This window comes from Lithobates pipiens, unplaced genomic scaffold (assembly GCF_037356315.1).
Source record: "Lithobates pipiens isolate NorthernLeopardFrog02 unplaced genomic scaffold, aLitPip1_a1.2 Scaffold_1, whole genome shotgun sequence".
NCBI classification, from domain to species: domain Eukaryota; kingdom Metazoa; phylum Chordata; class Amphibia; order Anura; family Ranidae; genus Lithobates; species Lithobates pipiens.
In genome coordinates, this window is record NW_027507685.1 from 120,275,579 (window position 1) to 120,289,518 (window position 13,940).

Here is a 13,940-nt window from a genome sequence, read left to right on the forward strand (position 1 = left end):
CCTGCTCAGATCTCTATCCAGTTCTTTGACATCGGCTTGCTTTAAGGACTTTGCCTACTCCCTGTGTTTGACCCCAGCTTGTACTGAGGACTTTCCATGGCCTCATCTGCCTGATCATATGTGCATGACCCCGGGTTGTAATACTGATTTGCTCCAGCCTCACTTACCTGATTACCTGTACTTGACCCCGGCTCTCTCCATGGACTCCTCTACAGTAACCACCTGCCTGATCACCCCGGTTAGAGCCTCAGCCAGGCTTCTTGCTCAAACTTGTTATAAACCCAAACATCGCACAGAGTTACTGCTCTCTCAGGACTTATCTCCTTGTTTTCCCAGTGATCATCACTCAAGTCCTGCTCAAGAATCTGCTGATGACTCCTGCTTCTTTGTGCCCTATACCCTCTGTACCACCTCCAGGGTTCTAATGCGCTTAGCCGCAAGGGGAGCCACTCTCAGCCTTGGAAAGGTATGTGACACAGCCCACCTGCCGCAGCTGTACTGCGGCAATGTGGCTTGGCTGTGCAAATACCGGTATGGCAATTTGTGCATGAACATTGGTAGGCGCATGTGCACCGCGGACGGTGCACGCTTCGATTGGCCAGCGGAGGGGCCAATCAGCAGGTCTGGCAGACTCAATGCCTGCCGGCTGTCTGCGATCGTTCCCTGCAGAGACAGAACGGGGATCTGCCGGAGTATACAAGGCAGATCTCCGTTCTGTAACGGGATGACACTGAGATCTGTCTTCCTGAATGTCGCAGTCCCGCTAAAAATCGCTGATCACCGCAATTACTAGTAAAAAAATCAGTAGAAATCGATCCCCTATTTTGTAGACGCTATAACTTTTGCGCAAACAAATCAATATAGGCTTGTTTTTTTTATATATATTTTTTTGTATATGAATGGGAGCAGAACACAAAAGCAGACACCGTGTCTATCAGATGTCCAAGATGACTTAGATGCTCCTGGCACGGTACGGAGAGGCAAGCCCTTAAAAAAAAAAAACTTGAACGGGCCAGGGCAGGTCTAACCAAGGAGCAAACTGTTTGGTATGGTGAGTCCATGTAACCAGCCCAAATCATTTTCAAACTTTTATAACAAGAAAGGTACCCCTGAGCTGTGGAGACACGGAACAAAGAACGAAGGATAAAATATTAAAAGAATAAAAAAAGGAGAACGAAGTGCGGGAGCAGGGCAAGGAATAGCAGAAGGGTGAAGGAAGAAAGGAAAAGGGGGGGGGGGCGGGGATATGGAAAGATGGGAAATGTGAGATTGCAAATCATTTAGACAGTATTCGGTATGATCGGTACTTCTGGGGTACTGCAAGTGTCTAGATACCAGGGCCAGTTTAGTTTACTGTGTTGCATCCAAGAAGGGTGCGACCCTCATCAGAGAATATTAATATTTTCCATAGCGACCAAGTTTTGGAATAGTGTTCTTGTTGATGGCGTGCAGATAGGGCAAGGTCTTCTAGTTTGTTGATTTCCTCTACTTTTCTGAGCCACATCCCAATGGTTGGAGGCTGTGGAGATTTCCATTTGAGAGGTATGCATGCTTTGGCAGCGTCAAGGAGATGGTGAATGATCGTTTTTTTTTTTTTTTGGTCTTTCCAGGGGTACTGAGTAGGCAGCAAGGTATTGCTAATACGCTCACCAGTATAAAGCTGGGAGTTTAGCAATGGCCTATGTGGGGGTTTGGATAGACACAACTGGGAATAGAATGCCGGCTCTCCCTACTCATCCCGGCTTTGTCAGGTAATGAAAAACAGTAAAACAGATAACCAAAACATGGTAGTTAACATGTAGAAAAATGATGCAACAGCATGTGGGTGATCAACATATATCACAAAAAACATTTAGCAGATAATTCAAACAAAATGGAAAGCAGTGCCTCTCACAGGGCCACAGATGGCAGAGTTGTCGCAGCCACCTGCTCCCCCCAGGAGCGAGGGGGGAAAGGGCTAGGAAGGGGAGGGGGGCATAAGGAGGTGGGGAATGGGGAGGAGGGGTGTCACATCTTAGATCCTGCCATGGCACAGAGATCCATAACCCCTATCATGAGGGGTCTGATCCCTGGGTGCATGGGTACAATAGTGCCTAAATAAGGACGGTAAGGGAAGGCAATATTATCAGTAATGGTTATTGTATTTAAGGTTGAAAAGCATTCGTTAGTAATCATGCTAGCAAGGACACATGGAATGTAAGGACATGTAATCAGTAAAGACAGTAAGCATAGCACAGGGATCCTTCAGCCATTAAGTAATTACATAAGGGGCATGATAAGGCATCTCAGGGTGACATATAATCGTAAGGAACTTTGCACACAAGGCTCATAGACCTTGGCTAGGAGGCATGTTGTGAGTCTCTAAAGTAACTGTTATATGGCAACCATGAAGCATAAAAACATTGAAGCACAAAGAGCCCATAGCACACATGGGCGTTATGGCCCTGCAGAAGTCTCATGGGGCCTTCGTTTCGCTCATCTGCAGCATGAGACAAATGCAGGCCGCGGGCCACGGGGACCCCCTCCAGGAGGTCTATGGAAGTAGATGAGTTCCAGCCATAGTCAAGTAGCGGGGACTACTAAGAACGTCCGCCACCAAACAAGAATGTCTATCCATCAAGTGCACAAAAGAGCGCAGCATAGCAACTGTAGTCACTTGACGGGGACTGCTAAGAACATCCGTCAGTAATCTAACCGCCATATACTGTACTACAAGCAGAGGATTTAAGGTACCTGTCAATAAGGATTCCCAGGATTGCTCCCTGGAAGGAGCTCAGGATCTCTGTCGTGACGTCTACTGTCATGCTTGATAGGGTCCCAGGGGACCGGTAGGGCCATTTGTTGGGGGAGAAGTTGTAGCCAGTTCGGTACCAGAATGGGGTTCACTTCCAGGAAGGTGAACAAATCCGGTAGATCCGCTGGCTTATGTAGGGTGAATGATGCAGTGGCTTTCCAAAAGGTAAGCGTTAGCGGGTAGCCCCAGGTGTATGTGCAGCCATTTGCCGGTGGCAGGTATAGGAGAGGGTGCAAGCGGGCCCTGCGCTGGAGTGTTGCCCTAGATAGATCCAGGATTTTGATGAGGGCACTGTCGAAGCCCACATCTCCACTCTTCCAGGCTCTACGAAGTATTAGCTCCTTTTGGGGGTAGAGGTGCAGGTGGAAAACCACGTCCCGGAGCATGTTGGAGTCTGTAGGCTTAGGGCCTAGTGCCCTGTGTGCTCTATCTAATTCCACGGTCGTCTGTGGGGAGGCCAAAACTTTCAGGAATATGGCATTCCCCGTGGCTAAGAGGTCCTCCATGCCTGTAGCTTCCGGGAGGCCCCAGAGCCGCAGATTGTTCTTGCGGCTTCTGTCTTCTAAGTCCTCCAAATGGAATTGGAGGTCCACCGCTGTGTCTGCCTGGTAGACATGAGATTGTTCCAGGGCCGTTACCCGGTGTTCTAGGGAGGATATGGATGACTCACCCATATCGATTCTTTCCGAGAGTAGGTGGACCTCCGTTCGCACCTCCTGAATGTCGTGGCAGTGGGATTCTTCCACCCTAAGGATCAAGGCCTCAATGTCCTGTTTGGTGGGCAGGGCCTGCAGGAGTGCCCGAATGTCCCCCTCATGGCAGTCCATCTCTCTCCGGGAGAGGGTGTTGGTAACACTCGACATGTCTGGGTGGAAGGTCACAGGAGACGCTGGCAGGGAGTCTGACACGGAGGCAAAGCCAGGTGAGGCCAGTGAATCTGGCATCAGTTGATGTCTTAGGCCCAAGCCACGAGGTGCCGCCACACGGTCACAACCGAGCTCACTGACACATGGGACGGCTATCTCTAATTACCCTGAATGATTTCAGCATGTATTACATAGATTATATGGAAAGATTTGTTAAGCACTCTCTTTCAACCATAGGTTGTACTGATTACATATGTTCTGCTGTAATTTTGTATGATTTTTGACTTTTGTAAAAATCTTTCAATAAAAAGTTGAAGTATAAAAAAAAAAGCCAGAAGGTGTTCTCTTTGGATTTTGGGCCTCTTTACATAGTTAGGCTGTGAAAAGGTCTCACACATGTGGTATCCCCATGCTCGGGAAGAGTAGTAGAATGTGTTTAGGGGTTCATTCTAAGTATGTCCATGCTGTGTGTTAGAAATATGTTATTAATTGACAACTTTTTAAAAAAAAATACATTTTCAATTTCATTCCGCATTATCAAAAACGTGTGTCCAAAAATGAAGTCTTCAAAAGATTGCCCTGTACACACGACCAGTTTTCCCGTCAGAATAAACTCTGAAGGTTTTTCAGACAGAATTCCGCTGAAACTGTCTAGTGTACACACTGTCTAGTGTCACACCAAAGTCCGACCGCCAAGAACGTGGTGACGTACAACACGTACGACAGGACTAGAAAAAGGTTCAATAGTCAGTAGCCAATAGCTTCGGTCTCGTACTTGCTTCAGAGCATGCATCGCTTTTTGGTCCATCGGAAACAGCATACAGACGAGCGGTTTTCCTGATAGGAATTGGTTCCGTCTGAAATATTTAGAACATGTTCTATTTCTAGGTCCGTCAGAATTTTCGACGTAAAAAGTCCGATGGGGCATACACAATATCGGAATATACGATGAAAAGCTCCTGTCTGACTTTTTCTGTCAGACGTTCCGCTCGTGTGTACGCGGCATTAGAAAATACTTGGGGTGTTTGCTTTACAAAATGTGGTCAGGTCATTTTATGGGTGTTTTCACTGCCGCGATGCTCCAAGGCCTCCAAAAATGTGATAGGTAGTCAGGAAATTCGATACGTAATTTATGCCCCTGGAATGTCTGAAGACACTCCTTGGATTTTGGGTCCTTCTCTGTGGCTGGGCTATGAAAAAGTCTCACATATGTGGTATCACCATACTCAGGAGGAATAGCAGAATGTGTTTTTTGGTGTAATTTTAAGTATTCCTGTGCTGTGTGTGAGATAAACCTTGTTAAAAACTTTGAGGAAAAAAAAAACATTTTATTTAATTTACCCATTTTCCAAAAAACTAAAAATTACAACTTTAAAAAACGCACCATGCCTCTTACCTTGGATTGTCTATTTTCCAAAAAGGGGTCATTTGGTTTTTTTTTTTAGTACAGTCCTGGCTTTTTAGGGCCTCAAGAAATTAGATAGGCAGTCAGTACACCATACCATAGTTAGTAGACTCTATAATTTTCACATAGACTAAATAATATACGCTGATTTGGGTTATTTTTACCAAAGAAATTTAGCCAAATACATTTTGACCTAAATTTATGAAGAAAGACTGTTTGCAAAATTTTTAAATAAAAACTAAAAAAAAACATTTTTTTTTTTCAAAAGCTTTTTTCCTTTAAATAGCAAAACATAAAAAACTCAGTGGTGGCTTAATACAACCAAAAGAAAACTCTATCTATCTCAAAAAGTATAAAATAAATTTGGATACAGTGTTTCCCGACTGAGTAATTGTCATTCAAAATGTGACAGTGCCGAGAACTTAAAAATGGCCTAGGGGGTAAAATGGAAAGGAAAGGGGGTGAAAAGTGCAGCCAAAGGTAAAAACAGAAAAATGTAGGACTTGTCCCTTGTGCTGATTCCCCTCCTTTTAGTAGTAATCCTCCTCTGTCCTGCCCCCCTACCCCTCACCCCACTGCTACCCCCCCCCCCCCTGTAATCTACCAGTCCAGTGGGCTTTAATACAACTAAGGGGCTGTCACAGGGCTGTCACAGGCTCTCATCAAGAGAGCCTGACTAAAACCACCGTTTCCTGTCAGATCTGCCATTCATAGAAGCTGTATTATGGAACAGGATCTCTGACTGCAGTGGATGGGGCTCTCAATCATTTGCCCGTTCTCCATTGTGGACACAGAAAGCATGAGAGGGGGTGAAACTGACAGGGGTTTAAACCTTCACATTCTATCCAAAACTAAAACTAAATAAAAATGTGGATGACAATACACTTTAACATCTTGACACCCGCATTAATGCATATGTGTGGCTGCAAAGATGGTGGGCTTTTACTTACTCACACAGCCCATACGCATTCATGGATGGCCAAGGTTTCTGTGCTGAAAGCACACTCGCTGTGTTCTCCTTGTACGGTGACTGAACGGCGCTCGTTCTTTAGTTATGATCAGGAGCCGATGGGACAGGCTCAAAACATGCGACCACTGTAACAAGCCAATGTCACTGGTCACATAGTTTCATAGTTTGTAAGGTTGAATAAAGACACCAGTCCATCCAGTTCAACCTGAGTGAGTGTCCACAATTGTCCCTATCCCTGTACATTGCATACTCACATTGGTCCCCACAATCCAAGTTCCCCATTCATATACTATGGCCAATTTTGGACAGAAGCCAATTAACCTACCTGCATGTCTTTGGCTTGTGGGAGGAAACCGGAGTACCCGGAGGAAACCCACGCAAGCACATGCAAACTCCAGGCAGGTAGTGTCATGGTTGGGATTTTAACCAGTGACCCTTCTTACTGCTAGGTGAGAGTGCTACCCACTACACCACTGTGCCGCCCCTAATGATCCCACATTAGGGGCATGATCAAGTAGTTGTTGTATCATGCATAAAAACATGCGCTAGAATTTTTCTGTACAAGTGTGAATTGCGGTGTAGGAGATAAAAGATTCTGAGGCTCATTTATAGCATTCTTATCCAAGGTCTGTAATCCAAAAGCACTGAATCCAGACACTGCCAGGTAACTAGCAAGTTAAGAAGGATGCCAGCAATGGCAGCCATACCACTGACAGGCTGCTTTAAATTCTTAGTCCCCATTGAGATTTTGCCTCACTTTCTGTTTTATCACCTATTTCCATGAGAGACAGTGAGCAGAATCTCTATATGGGGGCACAGGCAGCAACACGTGTCCCTTTGCTGATATTTTTTTTCCAAAAATACTATTTGCCTGGTTTTCAAGCTGACCCTCTGGTTTCAATGCTTTGACTCACTAACCTAAAACAAGTTTGCAGCCAAGGACCTGTGACTTTTCTCTGACTGCCCTGATCTGCAAGACGTGGGGGCGAAAGCAATAATTTTGTCCCTAGACCTCCTCTGTAACTCAAAATATGTAACCAGTAAATAAATTTCAAGCGTCGCCTATGGAGATTTTTAAGTGCCGAAATTTGGCGCCATTCCACAAGGGTGTGCAATTTTGCAGCGTGACTTCATCTTTCACAATATGAAAAAAAACATTGTGCTAACGTTACTGTTTTTTTTTTTTTAAAGCACAAAAAAACAATTTTTTGCAAAAAGAAAAGCGTTCGAAAAATTGCTGTGCAAATGCCGTGCGAGATAAAAAGTTGCAACAACTGCCATTGTATTCTCTAGGGTCTTTGCTAAAAAAAAAAAAAAAAAAAAAACATATATAACGTTTGGGGGTTCTATGTCATTTTCTAGCAAAAAAAATATTAATTTTACATGTAGGAGAGAAATGTCAGAATTGCCTGAGTGGCAAGTAGTTAACCCTTTAATGTTCTGCTCCACCGTTCGATAGAGCACATTTTGAGTCACGCTAACTCATTGAAAAATTTGGACTTTAAAGGGTTAAAGCTCTCTGAATGGCAGTCAAAGCTCCTGTCACTAAACAAAATGGTTAGCTTACAGTCCTGATTACACCTTTTGTTTGCTTTGCTTCCCTTCAAAAATGATACCCCATGTAGCTTTAATAGTGCTTCAAAGCTTCCATAGAAGTCTATGACAAAGCTTGCTTGAAGCACCTGCAGCTTTTGAGAGGCTTTAATTCAGCTTTAGCTTTGTGTTGTAGAAATTGCAGGTATGCGATAGCCACACACATGGCATCTGCCAAGCTTCAAAAAAGCATCACAGAAGCATAAAAAATGTTGAAGCAGAAGGAGCTTTAATGTGTGTTGACGCAAGTGTAAATGAGCCCCTAGGGAGGGTTCTGACACTGATAGTTTTTTTTTTTTTGTCATCTGTGTCCTATTGGGCAGATTTACTTCCTGTCCCATAGCCAAAACAGGAAGAGGAAATCTAAAGTGCAGGAATGATTCGTCTCCATTGGAAGATCTCCCCTCTATTACTGTTCGGGGACAACAATCCAAAATGTGGAATTTTCTTTCACTTTTAATGATAACGGTAAACAGGACAAACAGAGAGGGTGAATCTCCCTAATGGGGACACAGACATAAATAAAATCTGACAGGTGTGCTAATCCCTCTGCATTCTACATAAAAGCAAAAAAATATTGCCTTTAATTACACTTTTAGTGATTGTCACTAGCAGTTTTGCCGCCAAGCTAAAATGCAGATGAATCTGAGTTGGTGAGCGACAGATGACTGTTAGCGATCACAGAGGATCGTTATGATTTTCTTTGCAACGAATTACTGTAACAAAATGGGAGTGAGGGGAGGGGTGCTAATCATGAGAAAATCTCCCGTGTACCATTCATTAACCTAACAGTCAGGAGGACACATATTATTTTTACTATCAGATCAGCAATTGCCGCCTCTACAGTTCTCTATGAAGTGATTGGTGGAGGGTAGGAGGGATGCCCTACCAGCTGCCTGCTCTTGTATTTATATTCCCCTTAATGGCAACTCTGCGGACCTACATTTCAGAGGATCGAAAACAGGTATACAAGGTCCGTGTCCCATAGCAACGCCGCCCCCTTAATTAATACAGTACACCCTGCCTTCCTCTGCCTCAGGCCAATGAGCCCGACATGACCTCACAGCTCACCCGGAAGCGGAAATGCGCCTGGCCGTCACGGAAGTCGAACTAGAGACCGGAAGTGGCAGCGATGGTAAGATCATAACAATCCCGGGGAGGCTTTGTGATATTTCTTTGTCAGTGATCCCCCTCCCCGTCTATAGATTGTGTAATGTTATGTGTGAGGGAGCGAGAGAGGCGCCTCTGTAGTGTCACCTATCATTGTACAAGGATTATATATACTCCACTCACCTCTGTATACTGACATCTCCCCTCCATTCACCTCTGTATACTGACACCTCCTCTCCATTCACCTCTGTATACTGACATCTCACCTCTGTATACTGACATCTCCCCTCCACTCACCTCTGTATACTGACATCTCCCCTCCACTCACCTCTGTATACTGACATCTCCCCTCCACTCACCTCTGTATACTGACACCTCCACTCACCTCTGTATACTGACACCTCCCCTCCACTCACCTCTGTACACTGACACCTCCCCTCCACTCACCTATGTACACTGACACCTCCCCTCCATTCACCTCTGTACACTGACACCTCCCCTCCACTCACCTATGTACACTGACACCTCCCCTCCATTCACCTCTGTACACTGACACCCCCCACTCCATTCACCTCTGTATAGTGACACCCCCCCCACTCCATTCACCTCTGTATACTGACACCCCCCCCCCCCCACTCCATTCACCTCTGTATACTGACACCCCCCCCACTCCATTCACCTCTGTATACTGACACCCCCCCACTCCATTCACCTCTGTATACTGACACCCCCCCCACTTCATTCACCTCTGTATACTGACACCCCCCCACTTCATTCACCTCTGTATACTGACACCCCCCACACTTCATTCACCTCTGTATACTGACACCCCCCCCACTCCATTCACCTCTGTATACTGACACCCCCCCCCCCACTCCATTCACCTCTGTATACTGACACCCCCCCCCCACTCCATTCACCTCTGTATACTGACATCTCCTCTCCATTCACATCTGTATACTGACAGAGTTCTTCCAATTGTTTCTATATACTGATATATAACCCCCTCCACCATTCATCTCTAGATAATGGCATCAGCTACCCCCCCCCCTTACTTCTTGTAAAATAACTTCTAGCCATCCACACACACACACACACACACACACACACACACACACACCTCTATCTATCCTCATTAATCTCTAAAAGACAAAGACCTCCAGTCACTTCTGCATAACCGACAACCCCAGTCACCTCTCTGCACCTGAAATGGACACCCAATCATAACCTAATCCCTTCTGAATACTTGACCAATACCCATATTCACCTCACACATATATTTTTATTTTTTTTAAACAAATGATTTATGTGTCCTCAGGATAGCGAGTATTCAGACCCCGACCTGGCAGGCTTGGGAGAGACGGAGAATGGAGAGAATGCACCGGTGTACTGCATTTGCCGCAAGCCAGATATCAACTGCTTTATGATGTGAGACTAATTTATTATCTTTATTGAATCAGCAATATTGCTGAATAAAATCGTATTCCTACAGCAGCACTAGCCTTTTTCTATGCTTCTTTAAGATATCTTACATCAGCTCGAAACTAATATACAGTTATACAGGCTCCTGTCCTGTGCTGAATTTTCTTACTCTGATTTCACTACACACTGTGAGCTTCGCACAATGGCCATTAGAAGCTGCAGAAAGTCAGAGGTTTTCTTGTTTCCTGACTTTTAGGGTGCCCAGCATCGTCTAGCCTTTGTTCTCCAGCCTTACTGTCCCCGGGCATTACTTTTTAATCCATTGGAGGCTCAACATCCTCCCACCAACTCTAATTTGCTTCCATTGCCAAGTAAGGTACAGAGAACTAGGGATGACATCACTGGGTCTAAAATAAGGCATGTATGGATATTAAAAGGTTTTATTTAACAATGTAATTGAGTGTTAATGAAGGGGGGTGCAAAATTTAAGTGTATTAAACTTCAGCCTTAAAGTTAAGAACCTAATCGCTGAGTAATATGTATTGTTTAATGATATATGCAGTTTTATTTACTGGTGATTTATGCATGCATCTCTACTAGATTATGTGTTTTAGCACTAAATGTGTCCATGACGGGGAGATTCTTGTTCTGTCTGACACATGTCAAATAGGAATCTCCCAAATGGCCAAACTAAGAGGTTTATTTACTAAAGGAAAATCCACTGTGCACTTGGAAGTGCAATCGCTGTAGATCTGAAGGGAACATGCAAGGAAAATAAAAAAAACATTTTTGCTTGCACATGATTGGATGATAGAAATTAGCAGAGTTTCCCCTCATTTCTGATCTTCCCCTCAGATCTGAATGCACTTCCAAGTAGATTTCCCTTTAGTAAATCGACCCCAGAGTGTTTAAACATTGGAACCCTTCTCCAGTTTTTTTTTTTTTTTTTTTTTTTAAGGGAAATTTAAGAAAATTGGATGTTGATTGTTCTACTATGTACTATATGGACAGTTTTGTAGCTATAACTCTGCAACATTTGTATTTTTTAAATTTGTGTACTGCTTGGTGAAAACGTGTCTGTTTTCTGTTTGCACAGTGGGTGTGATCATTGCAATGAGTGGTTCCATGGAGACTGTATCAACATCACAGAGAAGATGGCCAAGGCCATTCGGGAGTGGTACTGCATGTCATGCCGAGGTGAGGAATGCCACCTGTTTGTATCACAGATGAATAGACCCCAAAATAGTACAGAGGATACTATTTTGGGGGTTCCCCAAGTCTATCAGTTGCTAAGAACTGATGACATCAATGTGATATTGGCTGCAACATGCCCAGTAACTATATTGCCCCCTACACACTATGGGATTTTCCAACAAAAGTCCATGGTTTTGTTGTCACAAAGTCCGATCGTGTTTTATGGGGCATAATTGTGACTTGAGTGGCGTTGGTGGATTCTGCTGTGTTTTACTAAAAAAAAAAAAATTGCAAGCAGTACACTGAGCTCTGATGACAAACTTTTTTTTTGACTGCGACATTGCAGTGTATAGAACCTAACTGACATTTTTGGGAACCAGTGATCAATGCTAAAAATATGCACTGACATTGTACTAATGACACAGTGACGAATGATGCGGTGGACAAACCTGACCCTAAGTGACACTTTTTGGTTATCAGTGCTATAAAAATGCACTGATCACTGTATACATGGCACTAGCAGGGAAGGGGTTAACACTAGGGGGCTATCAAGGGGTTAAGTGTTCCCTAGGGAGGTGTTTTTAACTGTCAGGGGGGCGGACTGACTGGGAGTAGAGAGAGAATGCTGTTCCTGATCACTAGGAGCAGCTAATCTCGCTCTTTTCCCCTGTCAGAATGGGGATCGGCCTTGTTTACATAGGCAGAGCCCCGGTCTGCCTCCCCTCACCTTAGAGTCCACCGGACCTGCGGGCGGGCGTGCACCCGCAGTACCACATGCACAGACCAACATTTGCGCAGCTGAGCCGCCTTGGCGCAAAATATATATGCAGAAGGTGGTCAGCAAGTGGTTAAAGGAGTTGTAAAGTCCCAGGGTTTTTCACCTTTAAGCATCTATGCATTAAGGTGAAAAACATTCTGTGCTTCAGCTGCCCATTAGAGACCTCCTTTTTCTTACCTGAACCCGATTGTTCCAGCGACGAGCACTAGCCTCAGAAGCTCTAGGCGCTGTCTCGGGTCCTCATTGGATAGATTGATAGCCATTGGCTCCCATGGAATGCTGCTTCATAGTTTCATAGTTAGTAAGGTTGAATAAAGACACCAGTCCATCCAGTTCAGCCTGTGTGAGTGTCTACAATTGTCCCTATCCCTGTATGTTGCACACTCACATTGGTCCCTACCCTCAAGGAGCCCACAATCCAAGGTCCCCATTCATATGCTAGGGCCAATTTTTGGACAGAAGCCAATTAACCTACCTGCATGTCTTTGAATTGTGGGAAGAAACCGGAGTACCCGGAGGAAACCCACGCAGACACAGGGAGAACATGCAAACTCCAGGCAGGTAGTGTTGTTGGGTTGGGATTTGAACCAGCAACCCTTCTTACTGCTAGGTGAGAGTGCTAACCACTACACCACTGTGCTGCTCTCTGTGGGAGTACTCGATGAGGAGAAGGAGCCAGGAGCGCAGCCAGGGGACCCCAGAAAACAAGGATCGGGGCCACTCTGTGCAAAACCCTTGCACAGAGGAGGTAAGTATGACGTTTGTTTTTTAAAAAACAAACCTTTACAATCACTTTGCAGCATTTTTTTCTGCAATTTTGATGTGATTTTAGGGATTGCCTGTGTAAACTTGAGGTCTATGGACCTCAACTCGCATCAAAGTCGGACCAAAGTAGTACAGGGGCTACTTTTGAAATTACACGGATATGAATGGTACTCATTGGAAATCATGGGGTACAACCTGTCACGTGACTTTGGAGTCCCGGGTCGCACAAGTGTGAAAGGGGCCTAAGCGCCTCTTCTGCAGGGAGAATATGTTTAATTTGTAGCCAGTTCTCATAACCTAAAGAATAAAATGATGGGTGTTGCAATTTTTCATGTCACACGGTATTTGCGCAGCGATTTTTCAAACGCAATTGTTTTGGAAAAAATACACTTTAATAAAGAAAAAAAACAAAACACAATATTTGGTAAACAGGTAGAGGTTACTTCTGCGCTACCTTGTGTAATCTCCTATAAATGCATGTAAAAATATAGTAGGAAGAAAAAATTTGAAAAAAAGAGGTTGCTGTTCAATAGGTTGCGTTCCTACAAAAAAAACGCAAAATAATCTTAATTTAAAGTGAAGCGCTACCTCATCCAGTGATCTAACTCTATTACATATGTTTCAAAACACTCCAGTGACAATTAATGTGAGCTAGAGCTGCACGATTCTGGCTAAAATTAGAATCACAATTTTTTTGCTTAGAAGATAGATCACGATTCTCGTGGCGTAACATCATCCTTCACATTAAAACAAAAAAAATGTGGCTAACTTCACTGTTTTTTTCTTCTTTTTTATTTTTTTTATTTTTTTATTAGTTGAAGTGAATTTTTTCCCAAAAAAGTTCTATCCCTTTGATCTAAAAAGGAAGCTTAGTTACAATGTTGCAAGTTAAAAAAACTTGGCAGACTGCCAGGATGTTTTCTTTTGACAGCTGTGAGCAGATAGTTTCTCCTCCTATATGAAAGAATCTGCAACCTCTGCAGGAGAGATCGTCAGAGGGGGTGAATCGAGATCACAATTTATTAACAATTAATTGTGCAGCT

The 13,940-nt window shown here is 44.1% G+C and overlaps 1 protein-coding gene across 3 annotated transcripts in view; it reads left to right on the forward strand.

The window, feature by feature from the left end:
- The first annotated feature begins 8,612 nt into the window (after positions 1 to 8,612).
- The window catches only part of CXXC1 (CXXC finger protein 1), a 36,149-nt gene continuing 30,821 nt past the window's right edge, over positions 8,613 to 13,940 (forward strand). For all 3 annotated transcript variants that reach the window (XM_077475255.1, XM_077475269.1, XM_077475263.1), the window contains exons 1-3: positions 8,613 to 8,763; positions 10,057 to 10,166; positions 11,257 to 11,357. In XM_077475255.1, coding sequence (XP_077331381.1) covers positions 8,761 to 8,763; positions 10,057 to 10,166; positions 11,257 to 11,357 — 214 coding nt within the window. In that variant the 5' untranslated portion in view covers positions 8,613 to 8,760. The remainder of the gene's footprint in view (positions 8,764 to 10,056; positions 10,167 to 11,256; positions 11,358 to 13,940) is intronic.